The 17,645-nt window shown below is 55.2% G+C and overlaps 1 protein-coding gene across 3 annotated transcripts in view; it reads right to left on the bottom strand.

Annotated features, from left to right (window-relative positions):
* Positions 1-1,529: 1,529 nt before the first annotated feature.
* The window catches only part of ADCYAP1R1 (ADCYAP receptor type I), a 57,279-nt gene continuing 41,163 nt past the window's right edge, over positions 1,530-17,645 (bottom strand). The window contains exons 14-18 of one of the 3 annotated variants that reach the window (XM_044387404.3): positions 16,535-16,618; positions 12,530-12,613; positions 9,260-9,389; positions 7,887-7,928; positions 1,530-6,311 (exon numbers count right to left, since the gene is read on the bottom strand). In XM_044387404.3, coding sequence (XP_044243339.1) covers positions 6,123-6,311; positions 7,887-7,928; positions 9,260-9,389; positions 12,530-12,613; positions 16,535-16,618 — 529 coding nt within the window. In that variant the 3' untranslated portion in view covers positions 1,530-6,122. The remainder of the gene's footprint in view (positions 6,312-7,886; positions 7,929-9,259; positions 9,390-12,529; positions 12,614-16,534; positions 16,619-17,645) is intronic. The other 2 variants (XM_044387400.3, XM_057304418.1) reach the window with 2 other exon arrangements.

Raw genomic sequence — 17,645 nt, 5'->3', positions numbered from 1 at the left:
AGTAGTCTGATGATCTTCAGAGTTGCCAAGAAATTCAAGTCTATACAGAATTCAAGGCTTTCAGCTTACTTTTGGCTCCTTATCTTTGCTTCTTGAATGAGACCTCCCTCTAAGACTGAAACCTATGGAAGCTCAATTTATCATGGTCAAGCCAGTGAGGATGTTTTTCTAGACACTAGAGAAGTCTTCAGCCTGAGCGGTCAGCAGTCCCACACGCAAAGAGATTGATTTTCACCCACTGAGGGTGGGTTCCATTTTGGAAGCAGCTCAAGATATCTGCTAAGTGAGTCATATGATATAGCCTGGGAATATCCTTTGGGGTTCAAAGAAGAGGCAGACCTGGAGAGGAAAGAGCAGGGGCAATCTTAGGAAGCAGAAACAGCTGGGGAACAGCCCCACTAGACACCTGGTGCATTTGGCAAGTGGCCTAATTGTAGGACTTGCATGTTATCTGGTTGGGATTTCTCTTTCCATTGGCTTGACTTCTTCATCTCGGCCCACCTGATCACTGGAGGGAGCTGGCTCTGCAACAGCCGTAGACCTCAGGCCTGCTCTAATGGGCATTTGTTATTTTAAGACTTTTTAATACTATTGTTAAGTTTAGAAAATTTCCGGATTTAGGAGACTGACTTCCCCAAGGTAGAATCCAGAAACATCAAATTTCCAGCCAGAACACAGCCAACCTAATGGACTCCTGTGAGGCTCTGACTCAGAGGTGAGAGACTTGAGGAAAGAGGCTGCATGTGGAGTCTGATTTGCTCGTGAGTTCGGCAGCCAAACTATCTGCTCTCAATGCCGGTAACTGTAAGGGTGGGTCCCTGGCATAGAGGAGACCTCGCTGGGCTGGGGGCAGCAGCAAACAGCTCTGTCACCACATCTGTGGCATGTTCAGGCTTGAGACAACTTGCTGGTTTCTGCAGCCTCGAGAGAGTTCTAGGAGATGCCAAATATCTTTCCCCTAAACTCCTTTTCTGATTTGTCAGACAAAACTATCTTCCGTTGCTAGCGACTGTACATTCTGAATAATATAAAAGTGAGCCCTGGAGGTTATGACAATCAGTAGCCACTCGAGGAAATGGAGGCTCCCTGGAACTAGTTAACTGGTCTGGCACGGGCTGACGGCTCTGAATATCCACTGGCAGCCAATGACGCCCTGTGCTTACCTGAAATGAAGTGCTCCCTGTAGGCAAGCTTTGAGGTATCTGGTAGCCATGCTCCCAAAACAACACAAGGCTATAGGGTGTCAAAAACCGTAGGGTGAGTTACTTCCCTTTCTAGGAACTCAAAACATCCAGCAGACCTTGATCCCATTCAGTCTGCATGGTCCTTGCAGGTCCTTTTGTGGCCATGACTTGGCTCTTCCAAGCCCGTAGTTCTAAGCTCATCCATGCTTGTTCTCGCACCTCCCCTTGGAATCCAGAAGACCACAGGACTGTGTAGACTGGATTACTCTGGGTGGTCAGATTTCCTCCCCTCCCACCCCCTCTCCTCCCTGCCCGCCACTTCTGCCAAGTTACAGCCACCAGGAAAAATGATAAGACATTTATTGAGTCATCTACAGCAGGTTGACATCCTTAAAATCCCAGATAAGGTTGTGAGCACAGCATTAATGGCGGCAGCGGTAGCAGTGAGGTCCTCGGGGCTTATCTTTATTGTGGGAGATGAAACACAGGGGCGCCTGGTTCCACAAGCCAGCCTGGAGCCACGTCTGGGATGCTGGGGACTGCCCCACTTCAGCCCTCGCAAGGGCAAACCACAGAACACGGACATGAGACAAGACACAAATGGCCAAGCACAGACACATCCCAGGACCTCACATTAAGGGAAAGAAGAAAGGAGCACATAGCCCACTTGAGGAACGCCCCAGATCCTTGAAGGATTCCCACGGAGGTGACAAGGAAATCACCACCCACATGAAATTCTCCCCATTCTAACCCCAAGAGCAATTGAATCAGTTGACAGAAATAAGTCTGGAGTTCTGTGTCCATCACAGCCAACTGGCCTTCCCCTTGCCCCCAGTGCTGGTGGTTTTACAAATGGGGCCAAGGTTAACCCAGGATGGCTCAAAGCAGTTGACAAACAGCATGGGGTCCCTTTCAGGGATCTTCGCCCCAGTAACCAGCCCATACCTGTGTAGTTTCCAAAGCCCTTTACACACAAGGATGTCTCACTTCAACCTCATCCCTGGACTGGGGAGCAGACTGCAAATCATGTCCTCCCATTTCTCGGATTAGGAAGCAGTGGCTCAGAGAGGCTGAGCCTTGGAGGACAGAGCAGGTGGAGAACCCAAGGCTAGAACACAGTTCTCCCCAAGCCACACTGACTCCATTGCTCTTCCTGCAATTTGGAGTCCTAACAACTTCTGTAGCCAGAGCCCCTTGCTTGCGCAAGACTGAATGTTTTCTGTATGGATGCTTTATTCTGGCTCATGGGCAGGGCTGGGCCCACGCTGGTGGGCCTATTGCCTCATTCAGGCTCATAAAGCGTATTAGATCCCAACACAGTACAGGCACCGTGCTAAGCCTGCCGGTAAGTGATTTCTCATCAGTCCAATGGGGACATTTGACCTGCAGATCAGTTTTTCTTCCCACCTCTAGTGCTTTGTGAGTCTCCCTAAAGATACAAGGGGAAGGGGTCAAGGCCAAACAGCAGGTCGCTGGCAAAGCTGGGAGAAGCCCAGGTTCCCCACTCCCTGCTCAGAACTCTTCTGGCAGGCTTCCATGGTCACTGGGCTCAAGGATGAATTTATGATGACAAAGCGCTCACTACTTTCACTTTGGAGTGGCCTTGAGGGGGTTGAGGGTACTCACAGAATCACAAAGAAAGCCTCTTCTAGCTTTCCTTCCAGGAAGGGAAAGGGTCAGATGGAGGAGGTGAGTCAGCACACTTGGTGGGTGATGACGTGTATTTCAAGCCTTGGGCCCAGCTCCAGCTCCCTGGCCCTGTTCTCTGAAGAAGATGGTTTGGGGAGGGGTGAAGGTAAGAAAAGGAATCACTGCAGACCACTGGATGGGTCAAGGAGGGTCACAGAGCCACCCACTGAGAGAGAAAATGTGGCTTGGCTTCGGGTATCATAGGGGGTTAAGAAGCCCCCAGTGCTGGGGACCACCAAGAAGCTACTGAACCCCCCCCCAACCCCCGAATCACACACTCTGTCCTCTCACATGTTCCTTGACAGTCTCAGCATCCCTAACTTGGAATCCCATTTCCCCCAGGGTTGGAGACTCTCTCCAAACATGGCCTGTCCCATGGCAGAATATTCATAAAAGTTGTTGAAAAATCTCTTCATTCCAAGAAGAACTCAGCCTCCCCTGGGTGACTGTTGCCCTTTAGGATTGCATAAAACCAGAAAAAAAACCCTCCTGGTAATGACCTTCTAGAGTTATGGAGTCGGATAACTCTGCTCCTCTCCAGCCTAACCATTCCCAAAGCCCTCAAACCCCTCCCCGCTCACCGCCACTTCTTACCCTTTCCCAGGCAGGCAAATACAATCTTTGCCTGGGCCCATTCCCAGTAAGTAGATGGCTGGTATTTAGACAGAGAATTCCGGGAATGCAACGGGCTATACAAAACAGCTAGTCCTACTGCCCATTTTACAGATTTGAAAACAAAGACTCAGAGAGGGCAGGGTTTTGTCCAGACCTTATGCTATCCCCCCACTGCCTATGACCCTGCAGGCCAGCTGCCTAACCTTCTGGAACATTCAAAATACATTGGGTACATCTGTTCACAAGACGGGCAATAATTCGTTCAGACAGAAAAACAAACCAATAAACCAACAGGAACCTGGAACCTCTACAAGGATGCAACCCAGGGCTCAGGCGGCAGCACGGCACATGGGATTCAGGGCTGCTGATGGTTTTGCTGTTTTGGGATGATATATGTATAAAATCAAAGTCTCTTTTTCCACAGTGAAGCAGTGCTGCTGGTGGGGACAGGGACGAAGAAATGAGGTCCACTCAGGGCACTGCTCCTAGGATCTGGAGGTGGCTACTGTCCAAGCAGCCGTGGCAACCTGCCCAGGCAAGGGACACGGCTGGATCTGCACATCACGCCCAAGGCCCCTGTCCAATTGTCCCTGGCGTGATCCCTCCCTCCAGCCCACCAGCTTCCACTGTGGTGTCCCAATGGAAGAGATAGATGTTTCCTTTCTAAGAAAGGGAAAATGAAGGGCATTCTTCCCTCCCTCCCCGTATACACAAACACGTACACTTCCAAACCTCAGATGATATGCATAGCAATGATGCATGTCCTTTTACCTACTTAGTTTTGAACGGGAGAATTACTGAAGTGCAGAAGTTGGAGAAGTTTTCGAAGTCACTGCATCTCACAAATGGAGCAACTGAGGCCCCAAACAGGGAGCCCTGCGTCCACAGTCTCAGCAGTATGAGCCCAACTGGGGCAGATTCTAGGTTTGCTAAAGACCCAGGGGTCCACAGTGCTTCACTGGCCAAAGACAGAGGGCTCTTCTCTAAACCATGCCACTAAGTCCTTCTCCAGTCATCTCGAGGCTCTCTCCAAACACGGACCCCCAAATTCCCCAGGCCCTGTCCTCTTTATAAAACCAAGCTAAGCAGCATTCCCTCTCCACCCAAGTTCCCCAAGCATTCCAGAACATGATCACGAAACAAGTCAACAAACGCACTTGGACAGGAACAACACCAAAAGTTGACATGGAATGAAATGGGCCCCCCACATGGGCCACGGCACTCTAGCACTTTCTTCCACCTTCCCCCCACCTGGTTCTGCCCCATTTTGAATTTTTAGGCTGTGGCCAATCAACTTGCAACTGGAGAACCACAACGGGAGCTGGGGAGCTGCCATGCCTTCCATCTGCGGCTTCTTCTAACAGGCATGGTGGGTGTGGTTCCCCTCCCAGTGCCCTAGGCCACTCGAGCGTCTGTGGCGAGTCAATGTCAAGAATACACAGAGGGAAGTCTTCGCAAAGGTCTCACAGATAGTTCCGTAGCTGAGCCCAAGCCCAAGGAGCTGGTGGCTGGGGCTCCTCATTGTCCATGAGGGTGGGGGGAAGGGGAGTTCTGAGGGCCCTGACTCGGGCACAAGGAGGTAAGGTGCTTCGGGATTCACTGACATCACAGGAAGGCGGCTGGTTTGTCCTATTCATGGCTTTGACTTAAGAAGGAATGAGGAGGGGGAGGGCTTAGGGGTTCCTTGTGGTAGGTATGGGTGGGGAGCAGTCTCTCTGAGGCATGTGTCTCTCATCTCCCGCAGCTGATGCCTGGGGATGGGAGGGTAGAAGGGAGGCTACCAGAGAACCCCCGCCCACCTTGAGTCGGGAGTAAAATAATGGAGCCAGTGAAGGTCTTCTTCCATGGGCCCCCAAACTCTTTCCATCTCCTTTCCAATCACATCCACATTTCTGGATCTTGGCAACTTCTACCAAATGAAGAGCACCAGAACGTTCCGGGACCCTTAGCCCCACACCCAAAATGAAGTCTCTGATTGGAAGAACCCTGCAGCTGTCCACTGCCCTGATACCCAAGAGCTGGGCACCTGGACACCGAGATGCTGGGTGCGGAAGACGAGGGAGTCTCGGCTCAGGTCTCGCCTCCACTAAAGGATGCTCTGGGCATCTAAGCCCGACCTCTGGCAGGCCTCAGGGACGGGGCCAGGCCTGAGAAGGGCCTCAGGTGGCAAGCAGACTCAAGGAGTCCACACTGGAAGTCAGACACTGTGGGGGCTGTCGGGCAGGCCCCACCCCAACCCCCCAAAGCAAGGTCGTCAGCCTCAGCTCACAAGGCCTCATTCACAGGGTCAAGGAAATCACTAAGGCTGGTGGAAACAGGGTAGGGTGAAGCTGGGGACTTGCTTGAGGTGAGCAAGGACAGTGGGGTCAAGGGGTAGGGATGAGACAATTTTTCAAGATTGGTGGAGTATTTACAGGTCTGTGTTCAGGGCCCGGGGGCCCATGGTGGGTGGGGCCAGCGCCAAACGGGGAGGGGCGATTCCCGAGTGCGCCCTGCATCCTTCTCCCACCTCGGGGAGCCCGGCCTCCAGCCCAGGGCCTGCCCGAAGTGAGAAAAGAAGCACAACATGCGTGGGCCAGCGCCTGCCTGCAGCCCCAGCCTGTGTACGGAGGAGAGGAGGAAAGGACGGTGGGCTCAGGTGGCCAGGTTGTCAGCCGGGAGGCCGGACATGCGGATCTGGGAGCTGCTCTTGCTCAGGATGGAGAGCTGGGTGCCCCCGTTCACCCCGCTGCTGGCCAGGGACGGGTGCCGGTGCTTGAAGTCCACGGCGAAGTAGCGGTTCACCTTCCAGCTCCGCCATTTACGCTTGATCTCCGCCTGCACCTGCAGGGAGCAACTTGGACGGTCACTTCTGGACAGACAGCGGTCACTTCCGGACACACAGCATCTCCAGCCTCTTCTACCTGACTGCTCTGCCGGGGCCCCTCCCAGGTTGCCACTGCCACCTCCTGCAATACCCACCGACCCAAGTGGCAGCTCGCAGCCCTCAAGGCCACCAATGGGAAAGGAATGCCTCTGAGAAGCTGACCTCAGGCCCTTTTCCCAAGTCACTGTCTGAGCAAGGCCCTCGAATGGCTTCTTGTTCTCTGCGGGCCTCTGGTCCTAGGCCTTGGCGCTCCACAGGCAGTGACTAGCTCACAGGGCCTTTCGAGGAATCTTAAAAAGCAGGCGCTTGGGGTAGACAGATCAGGGAAGGAGCCCCCCTCTCTCAGACCATTAACAGTGGGCTGCACATCAGAATTACCCGGAGAGCTTTGCAAATCCAGATGCCCTGACCACATCCCAGAACAATGACATCACAGTCTCTGGGGTAGGGCATCCGTCTGTTGTAAAGCTTCCCCGAGGGTCCCAATATGCAGTCAGGCTTGAGGACCACTAACTAGGGTGCTGTCTAGGTGAACACACCCCCATGTTGTTCTTAGCATGGTATGGACAGGGCATGGCCAGCTTCCGCCTCCATACGCCCGTTCCCCCAGTCCAGCACCTCTGTGTGGAGCATGGACTGCATGACTGCAAGTGAGTGGTTCCAGCACCCGGCCCTCCAGTTCCAGCTCCCACCTCCCCCACGGGTCTCCTGGCAAGCTCCACATGCTCCCACTCCCTGCCCCCCACCCAGCCACTCCCTGAGGGGCTCTGCCGCCTCTCCTTATCTGGCCTTTCTGTAGGTTGTCTTGGCCATCTCTGAACCCAATCTTCTTGTTTCTCAGATGCAAAAAGGGGAAGAGCCTGCTGAAGTCACGTAGCCATGACCCAGACACAGGTGCAATGACTCCTGGTGACTCTCCACACCCGTCCCGCCCATTCAGACCCCACTCCTGTCCTACCAACTCTGTTCTGGACTCTATTCAAAAACATCACCGTAACAGACTGGAGCAGGAGGCCCTAAGACCATAGCTCTGGAAATGGAACCCTGCGAGAAGTTCCAGGCCTTTCCCGGGGTCTCTCCCAAGTCCCCAGAATCCCCACTCTACAGAGGATGGGTTTGGGCAGGCAGGTGGGCCTGCGGGGGGCAGTGCTGAACTTTGGGCAGCTCCCCACTTGGCACCCCTGCCCGGCACAGCCTCATGAACTACAGGTACCATTTTCTGTGCCTCGTTCTTCTTCTCTTTCCATTTCTTTTTTCTAAGGTGTATCTTACAGTGTGAGCCCTGCCAGACAGGTAACGCCTTACAAGTCCAGCTGATGCCTTGCACAGCAGGCAAGGTGGGAGAGATTCTGGCACAGGGCGGAGGCTGCCAGGAGACCCTAGCACCGCTGCCCTCCCCACCTCCAGGTGCTGGGAGCCTGGCAGTGCCCTGGTCGGGAGAATCAGCTCTGGTGGGCAGCAGGCTATGCCCCTGTCTGCTCCCCAGCAATTCCCACCTCCACTGCTAAGGAGCCAGAGGGCCAGAATCTTACCTCCCCATTCAGAAAACAGTAGAGAACAGCCACCACAAAGCCCTAGGGAGAGACAGAAAAAATAACCTGAGAATGCTAGCAAGGGACCTTGTGCACAGGGAGCATAGGAGGCAGTGGAAATGGGGAATGACACCAGGAAGCAGAAACATCCAATGACCTGGATGGGGGGCCCCGTGCCCAGGAATCTGGGAGATGGGAAAAGTTCTGCTGCACCAAGATGGCCACGCCCAGGAACCCAAGTGGCTACACCCCGGCTTTGGGTCCCACATTCCCTACGTCAGATCCTTCCCATCCCCAAGGCCCAGCTCTATCCCCAGGATGTTCTCTGGGCTCCCTAACCAGATTGCAGGACCCTGAGGGTGGTACCACTCCAGGACAGGACATACCTGTGAATTTATCCCCATTCCCTCCCCATCCCACTCTTTCTCGGCCAGATACTCTTAACCACAGCACACAGAGCACCATGAGTAACTGCTTGACACAGAGTAAGCAGCTAGCTGCTCTGCATACGGTCTTTAGTCTTTGCATTTAGAATTCCTGTGCTAAGACAGGAACCCCGGGCTCTGACTCCCAGGCCGGGGCTGCGTCCACACAACTCCCAGCCACGCCAGACTAAGAAACTTAACAGGTAAAATGGCCTTGAATTAAAACTGAGGGACGGAGAGATAACGTCAGATACACAGAGTAAGCTTCTGACCATCAAGAAGCTGGGTCAGAGAGCCGGCTTAGGGAGAGGTGCTCTACCTGGGGACACTCAGGGTTGCCGCTGCTACCTTCACTGACCCACTTGTGCAGACATCTGTTTATTTACTCACTACGCATCCTCACACCAACTCGCTCACTCCTTCACGCACACGTTGACAACCCCATCTACTTACGCTTTCAGGCATGGACTCATCGTCCCCCCACTCGCTCTTCCCTGGGTCATTTATACCTCTCTTTGCTCATCCACCTGTTTGGCCCTCTGTGGCCAGGTACTGTGCTGGGGACCCCAACGTGGGTAAGACAGAGCTCCAGCACTCATAAGAGGCCTGGTCTACAGGCTGGAGTCAGGATGTGGACACGGAGGTCTCAGGACAGCACCCTGCTCACACCCCAGGCTGAAGGTGAGGGGTGGGGGGCCCAAGGGAGGCCTTGCTCACAACACCCAGAAGCAGCCACAGGAAGAGATCAGTGTGTGTTCTCATAGGAGCCCACAGGGTTGACAGCAGAAGGGGCTCTCCCAGCTCCCTTCTCTTCTAGGGCTCCTATTTCAGGGACAGAACACAAGGCTGAATCTAGGTGAAAGAAGTTAGAGCCACTGGCAGGTTAGGGGTCAGGGCCCTGGTTCCCCACAAGCCCCCCCTCCCACCTGTCACACCCACTACACCTACCTGGAAGGAGCCCAGCCCCAGCTCAAACACAAGTCTCTCCCTCTTGCTGACATTCTCCGGGGAGAAGGCGAAAACCGTGTAGTGGATTCCAAAAAGCGGAATGAGCAGCAGGGTGGACCGGGCTAGCCGTCTGTCAGGAGAGAGCAAGGTAACCGCTGTTGGGGCTGCCAGGTCTTGATACGGGAGCCAGGGAAGGCAGAGACACTAGTCCCAGCCCCCCGTTATCCCCCAGAGCCAGGGCTCCTGTCCACAGACTGTCTCAGGATTCTCTCCCAGTGCATGGGGCCTGGGGGAGATCGTGGCCAACACAGCACGGCTTCCAGAACCCCCTCACAGGTTTGGGCAGACATCCCATCTCTCTAGGCCATGTCAGTATCCTGTAGAACCACTAAAAATGCACATGTGAGTATGTGGTTTACAGACACTCCCGTGGGAGGTACAAAACCCTTGGGAAAAGTGAAATCAGGACCCATAGAGGGATGGAATTGGGAAGGTTTAAGAGACATCATGGACCCTCAAACAAAGCAAACCGTCTCCTGCTCTGGATGGAAGTTCCACGTGCCAAAAAGAGCAGCCCCTGGGGGGCCGCAGAGGCAGTGGGCTTTTCTGAGTCTGGGGTTGCCACACTCATGGAGAGTAATGGGGAAGTGCTGATGAGGGAGGGGGTGGGGGGCACAGGGGTTGGCTACAGAAGGAGAGGTTCTGGAGGGATCCAAGGAAGGATTTACTGACCCTGGGAATAAACAAACACCAACTAAGCCAGAGGAAACTACCGCCTGGGAAATAGTCAAGGGAGAGGCGGCTGTCTGCTTGGAGCTTGAGGAGGAAGGGAGAGATCGAGCCAAAGGGGCCACCATGCATGCTGGCTGCCCTTCTGGGATTCCTCTGCTTGCCTCTGGCTACTAGGCCCAGTGAGGTGGGGCTCCACTCTGAGCGGAGGGGGCACAGAACCCGTGGTATGACGTCCAAAGGGTCCACATGGCATGGATTTGTTTCTGTCAGAAAGGGTGTTCCCAGAGGGTCTCCAAGAGTAGGACCCCATCTTTGCCCACTGCAGGGTACCGGCTCCCTCTGGATCTCCTGGAAGAGCTAGCCTGCCCCTGCAGGGGAGGTCTGCCCCCTGGGCCATCGGAGTGGGGGTGGTAAGTGGGAGGTTCCACTCCCCTCCCTCTCAGTTCTGTCCATGGGGGTGGACAGTGGGGGGTGGGGGGAATGGCCCTTTGATTTGGGGCAGTGACACGTGTGCCCTGCTCTTTTCCCATCCCAGCCTTTCTAGGAGTCAATGTTCTGTTGCATGTGGGGCCTCCAGATTTCAGAGAAGGTGAATCCATGGGGTCCATGTGAGGCCCTTCACTTCCCAGTTTCGACTGAGAGGGAAGGAAGGAGAGAGGGGGAAGGGAAGTAAGAAAAGCAGAGAAGGAGACACAGAGGAAGGGGGAGGAGTAGCCTGAGAAAACCTTCAGGTGGACCAAGGCTCGGCCCTGGAAGCAAGAAGCCCCATGCGTGCCGGCGCCCACCCCTTCTGCCCCTGCCCACCGGCAGCTAGTTCTGCAGGACCCGGGTGCCCTGGACCAGAGCTGGCACCAACAGGATGGAAGTACATCCCACTCTGAGCCCAGGTGTGGTCCTCGAGTGGTCTGTCCTCTCAGACTGTGGCTCCTTGAAAGTGGGCACAGTGCTTCCCTTACCAGTTACCTTCCCCAGCCAGCTTGTGCCAGGCTGGGGGCTCACACTCAGAAGGGGCCTGCCCAGGAAGGGATAAACGAACACGCAGGCCATGGGAAAGCCTCAGGTCCTTCTCATCTCTGTGTCCCCCGTGGCCGGCACCAGAGGCAGCAGGGGGTGATGGCTGAAGAACGAAAGCCCAAACAGAAGTGGGCCAGTGGCCTGGAAATACAGGCGCGTGGGTACCTGGGGGCCCCTCTATGACCCTGCCCAAAGCAGGGTACCTAACAAGCAAAGTTTAAGTGAAGGGGCTGGAGAGGAAAGATGACCCTGGGACACACCTGTGGTCCTTGCCCTCCTCCCTCTCTCCCTCCATGGGCCTGTTTACAGGGATTCGTCCCTGCAGTTTGAAATTCTTAGAAACCAAAAGGCCAAACTTCTCTAGCTTTCATGGGGCAGTGGATGGATGGGTTCAGTGTGTGAGAAGCAGGGACCTTCGAGACATGAGCTCAGGCCCTTCCCTGTCCCTGGCCAGGTGGCAAATGGAAGCAAGGGCAAAACTTTCCTTCCCTGGTGGCCCTGCAGCAGCCCTGGAATGGTTGGGGACTTGTGCCAGGGACCCAGGGCATCCCGGACACCCCTCTGGTAGATAGGGCGGGGGAGGGGGGCAGACAAGGAGGCCACAGGAGCCCGAAGTTCTGGGGCCTCTATACTTCAGAGCTGACCAGAGGCCTTGGAATGGAGCCACATGGTGTGAGCCCTGGGACCCCTTTGAATACAGTCACAGAATCACCCTACGATCTGATTAAGCCACAGAGATGGTGACACGGGCATCGGCCTCTGTCCTTCCACCCCAAGGAGGCATCAATGGGCAGAAGAGCCCTAAAAAACACAAGGAAGAGCTTCCAGCGTTCAGAGCTGCCCAAATTACGGTGGGCTCCCCCACTTCAAGGGATTTCCAAACGAAGACTGGTCTTCAGTTAGAGATGCCCTGGGGCCTTAGTGCTTAGGACTCCCTGGGTTCAAATCCTCACCCTGCCAGGTGATGTGACCTTGAGCGAGTACTTGCCCTCTCTGTGTTCAGTTTTCTCATCTGTAAAATGAGGTTATTACAAGGACCCACTTCAAAGGGTCATTGTGGGGATTAAGCCACTTGGCACATGAAGTGTGAGTGAGGTTCCTTGGGGTGAGGGTCCTGTCCCACGCAGGGGAACAGTCTATAGGAACTCAAGCTCTAAGGCTCTTATTAATAATTCAGCAGTTGCAAAGACTGAAGCCCAGAGAAGTGGGGCATTCAGGGGAAACCACACATCATGGCAGCAGCAAGAAGCCTTCCACGTCTCAGCTCCAGGCAAGCTCCCGCTGTTCCCACAGGGCCCACAGCTCCATCTGCCCAACCCACGCCCCCCATCCCGCCCCGATGGCTTGAGGTTGCAGAGAACGCACAAGACACACAGACATCAACATGCAACAGCGCAGAAAGCGCTGGGCCAGAGGCACGGGCTCGCTCTCGGCCCTCATCCAGCCGGCAGGTGCAAGCTCGGGGCGGCATGCGGCCCCCTCCCCTCCAGGACTCCCGGCCACAGCCACGCCACGCACACTTACAGAGTTATGGTGGACAGTTCTGACATCTTGCAGGAGTGCTGCTGAGCCCGCTGTGGCTTGCAGTAGCATTTCTGCACGCAGCTGCTGGGTGTGACAAGATCAGCACTTCTGTCAGCTGGGGGCATCGGGCAATGGAGGAACTGAGGAGGACCTAGAGCGACGCGTGGCTCGGGGGAGGGCAGAGGAGCCCAGGTGTGGAGACAGGGCGGGGGCGGTGACACAGAAGAGAAGGAGGAAGCCAGGGGCCAAGACATGGTCAGCTCTGGACAGAGAAACGCATGCCCAGACGTGTACAGGTGTGTGCATGGATACGTACGCACACAGCGAGCACTCACACTGGCTCCACAGCAGGTAAGGGGAGCTGGAGGGCACGCGGGCTCTGAAGGTGGGAGCGGGCCTGGGTCTCAAGCAGGGGCCTGGAAGCTGTCTGCTGAGTCAGCGCCAGGCTCAGGGCGTGGCTCGCCGGAGGTCGCGCAGCAAGATGGGCAGCTGGAAACGCATGCCATGGACCTCGTGCCGCCTAGCCTGGCCGACCAGCCTGAATCAGGCCCGTCCTGGGCTTGGGGGCCCACTACACCTCTCACTCTTGTGCCTGAACCTCCTCCTCTCTGAGCTCCCAGGCAGCTCAGCGGGGGCATACAGGGGCCACAGAGGTGGGATGGGTGGAAGAGATGGCTCATTAATCTAAATCCAGTAGGACAGCCATGACCCACCTGCAGCTATGTGAGTTAAAACCAAATCAAATTAGAACTCCACTTTCCTCAGTTACCCTAGCCACATCACAAGGGCTCAATGGCCACACGTAGCTACTGGCTCCCATATTGGACAGCACGGTCTAGAGCCTGTCCATCCCTGCCGAGAGTTCTGAGGCACAGCTCTGGGCTCGATTTCCTGGTCAAAGTTCAGCAGGCGGGGGCTGAAGGCTGAGAAGGGTACCTTTCGGGCGCTGGCCCACTGCCTGCAGAAACAAGTCATCTTAAAGGTGGCGTCCCCTCCCTATCTTAAAGAGGAGCCCCGGCTGCCAGGCTTGCTCTATGTTCCACTGGGTGAGGCACAGGGCTTCCACCTCCTCAGAGAGGTCAGGCAGCATTTCCATCTGTTCGAGCTCTTCATGGCCCTGCTTACGCTTGGGTGGGAACAAGCCACAGACACTTCTTTTCCTTCTCTGATAAAGATGTAAGACCTGGATCGAGAGCTGCATCACGTTGCCAGAGGGCCAAAGAGCAGTGTCCTCCACAAACCCTCCTCAGGCACCAGGTGGCACCGAGCCCCTAGTACCTGCCGGTGACCTGAGCTGAGGGGATCTGATGCACATGAGAACAGAGACACATGAAGAGACCAGACCTTGGGCGTTCACCGATTTGTCATTTGTGATTCCAGCTCTTTGAGAGTAAGTCTGAAGGTCCTTGACATGTGGACACACGTCATTTTGCAGAGGCAAGAATCGGAGTCACACACTTCAAAGATGAGGCAAGCTGAGGTCCCTGCCCCCCACCACTAGGACCCTTGCCTCTGTCAGGTGCGTGGTTCTCATTTAATAACCAGCACCTCTCCCCTCACACTGCACAGTGGGGTGGGCACTACTGGCCCCCTGGACAGACGTGGGATGTGAGGGATGGCAGGATGCTCTGCTGCCCGGACCAGCGGCATCAGCACCGCCCGAGGGCTTCTTAGAGACGCAGAATCTTAGGTGCCACCCCAGCCCTGCTGACTCAGATCCGCCTTTTAACAAGATCCCGAGGTGATCCACAGACAGCTCAAAGCTTGAGAAGCACAGTCGAGAGGAAGTCATGTATTTGAGAAGTTTCTTCAGGTGTCCTCAGTGAATGTCAAAGGTCTGTTTCATAGACATATGAAGAGACGGATGGACACATAGAAGTATGTTTTTCTCACAACTTAAAAGAGCTTAATTGGATATTCAGGAATGGGAGCCATTCTCGTCTCCAGATTTATCTCTGCTTGGCCCAGACTGAAAGGTTGGCTACTTGCTCCTACAGCCAGTGGCCTGGTTGGCACCCAGGAGCCTGAGAGCCCAAACCTCAGATGCGGCCCCCTACGTTCCAGGTTTAGGCCCTCACCCTTAATTCTAAAGCTTCAGCTGCTCTCCTCTGGGACCGCTCCTCCTGGAGCTCCCTAAGGGTCATCCCTGCCCCTCCTGGGCCCTGCACAGAAAATACAGACTCCTCTGAGTACGCTAAAGCCATTTAGTGGCAAGTTAGCTGGGAGATCAGACCCCTGGTAAAGATGTGGGTCTCTGATGGGAGGGGCAGAACAAAGTGGTGGGCGGGGGGGGGGGGGCGTTGCCTGGGAGGGCTCTCGGGAGAAGGATCTTGGAACAAAGGTAAGTGCCCTTCTTCCTAAACCCTCCACTTCTCCCAGAACTTCAACGGCTCTGTGCAGAAGGACCCACTGAAAAGAATACAAAAGTGTGGTAGAAAAGCCAGAGACAAGCATGAGAAAGGAAGAGATGTCGCAACCTCTAAAGTTACTACAATTAGGGAAAAGGGGGAAAGGAATTTAATCAAGAGGAAGACATAACCCCAGACTGGCTGGTGAGCTCAGTTCTGATTTGGATGAAAGGGAAGATAAGAAACGGGCAAGGGTGCTGGGTGGGAAAGGAGCAGAAGGCTGGAGATCCCCACAGAAGGTTCAGGGCCCATGCCTCCATCTGGAAACCAGGGAGCCCTGGTCTGTAACCCAGGGAGGCAGCACATGGTTTCTTCGACTCCTGCTTTGGTCACAGGCTAACCTGCATGGATGCTTTGGTACCTTTCATGTGCAGAGCTGCCTGGGCTGTATGTAGCCCCAGGGAACACCAACGGAATGCTAGACAGAGACCCTCGTAGGGGAGCCCTTGGAGGGCAGCACCCGTCTGTTCCGCCCCACTCCTAGTGATCAGTGTAGCATTGGGTCACTCGGCAGGACTGCAGAAGGTCTCAGTCTGAACTGAACACTCTCCATAGGGTCCCTCATGGTGCTAAGATGCTGTATCCCAGGGATAGCACTGCACACCACACTGGAACTCCAGCCAGAAGCTCACCTCCGCAGATCTTGGATCTTCCCTGCCCACTCCTACCTCCTCCCCCACCACTGAGGACAAGCTCAGGCTCTGTGCCCAATCCCCAACCTGGGAGGTGGGAGCTAGTCAAGGCTCCTGAGTTCAAGGCTTTGTCTAGACACTGACTTGCTGGGTGGTCTCAGGTGGTACCACTTTCCTTCTCTGGGCCTCAGTTTCTCCATCTGCAAAATAGGAGTAACCATTCCCTGCTGTTGACCCTTAACAGGAGTTGTGAGGATGGGGTGCTCCGAGACAGGGGAGGGGTGCTTTGGCAGTGGAAAATGGAGCCCCATGTGACCTGGAAGCCTTAAGCAGTGGGCTGAGTTCCTGGACTGACAGCTTCCTGGCTGCATTTCTGCCACAACAGAGCCTGTCTTTAGAGTCAGTGCTACCCTTCAGACACCGGGTCTGAAACAACCCTGCCAACTATCGACATCACAGTGTCTCTTCTCTTCTCCTTCCTTTACCCCAAGGGGCCAGGCAGACCTGCTCTATGAGGTCCCCAAGGGAAATACGTGTGGAGTTTCCCTCCCCCACCTCAGACCCAAGAGGCAGCTTCCAACGCCCATCCTGCAATGGGGAGACCGCTGGGAGGAAAGCCAGAACAATCAGCGCCCACGCGGGAACTTCACCCTCCGCTTTCTGAGCCAGCTGGCTTCTCACAGAGCTAAGGGCAGGAGAGGGCAGACTAACCCTGACCCCAGCCTCAGGCTGAGCCCTAACCCCCACCCCAGACCAAAGGGAGCCAGGGCACATGCCAAGCCCTGACCCAGGCCCACACTCCACGCCTGGCCACTGCCCAAGTCCAGAGGCCAGCCCCTCATTCTGTCAGGAGCATCAGGTGAGAGTGTGGGTGGCTCAGTGCCACCACCCCCTGCAGGGGTCCAAGCCCCCAGTAGAAGCGATGTCTCAAACCCTCATCATCTGAGCAGCTGGAACCAACCTACAGGAAAGGGAGTGAATGCTGGTCTGAGGGCACAGGCAGGGGGTCCTCTCGGGCTTTCTTGGGGACTCCCAGGCTTAAATTTGTTCTGGAAACAGAGGAAAAAATCGGAAAGCTGTTGTGGGCAGATCTGAAGGGGCTTCTCAGTCCCACACATACCTCTGGTGGCCCAAGGGGACTTGGGCACAGCCGTGAAATCTCCTCTCCCACCAGGTCCTGCCCCTTCCCATTCCCCCATAGTCTCCCCTCCCCCTCAGCAGACACCTCCCGGGCCCAAAGCACTCCAGGTGGGGCAGTTGTCTATAAGGCTGGATCCCATCAGGGCCTCTTCTTCCAGGAAGCCCTGTTCGTACACTTAGTTAGCACCACCTCTTGTCTGTAACTTCCTGGAGGACAGGAAAGACGGTGCCGTGGAGCTGAGTGCCAAGCGCCCTGCTATACCAGAGCTACGGCTTCCCTCGCTCCTACTGGATTCATCTCACTTCACCGACAACTAGTTCCCTCAGCTGTAAAATGGGGATTATCCTCACCAGTCGGTGACTCGGCCCACCAGATTCACTGGGTGTTTGTGAGCCCGAAACGTGCATGGACTGAGCGGCCACTGTTGCTAGGAGCTCTGCAGTCTCCAGCGGCACCGTCACATTGATTACCCCTCACTGGGTCTCCCTGACCCTGCAAACGCTCAAATATGTGGCTAAGTTTCATAGCATCAAGTTGGTCCCTCATCCCGCGTCAGCCCTCCCCTCTGGCTTGCAGACCACAAGGGGATTTTTTTTTTATACAATGGAAGCAAACCAACTAGCTAGTTCTTTAAACATTGGCACTTCAATGTATAAACCACTTTGACAAATGGTCGTCTACGCATCAGGAAGGCCAGAAGACTCTACAGCTCCCAGCCTGTGGTAACTTGAAAGGCCCTGGCCCCGCCCTTCTCTCCACCAGAGCCTGGGGCTTCTTGCTGCCTGGGACAAGGTGTCTGAGCTGAAGTGTGTGTTGGGAGCGGTGGCGTGTCCTTATTTAGGCTGCAGCTGGGCCCCTGTGTGCGTCCCTGCACAGGCAGGGTGAGGGGAAGCGGGGAGAGCCTCCCAGAGAAGAGATCCCAGGAATTGCAGAAG

Source organism: Ursus arctos, unplaced genomic scaffold (assembly GCF_023065955.2).
Source record: "Ursus arctos isolate Adak ecotype North America unplaced genomic scaffold, UrsArc2.0 scaffold_3, whole genome shotgun sequence".
Taxonomy (NCBI): Eukaryota; Metazoa; Chordata; class Mammalia; order Carnivora; family Ursidae; genus Ursus; species Ursus arctos.
Note: the sequence above shows the minus strand (reverse complement) of the source record. Positions and strands in the feature narration are given on the sequence as shown.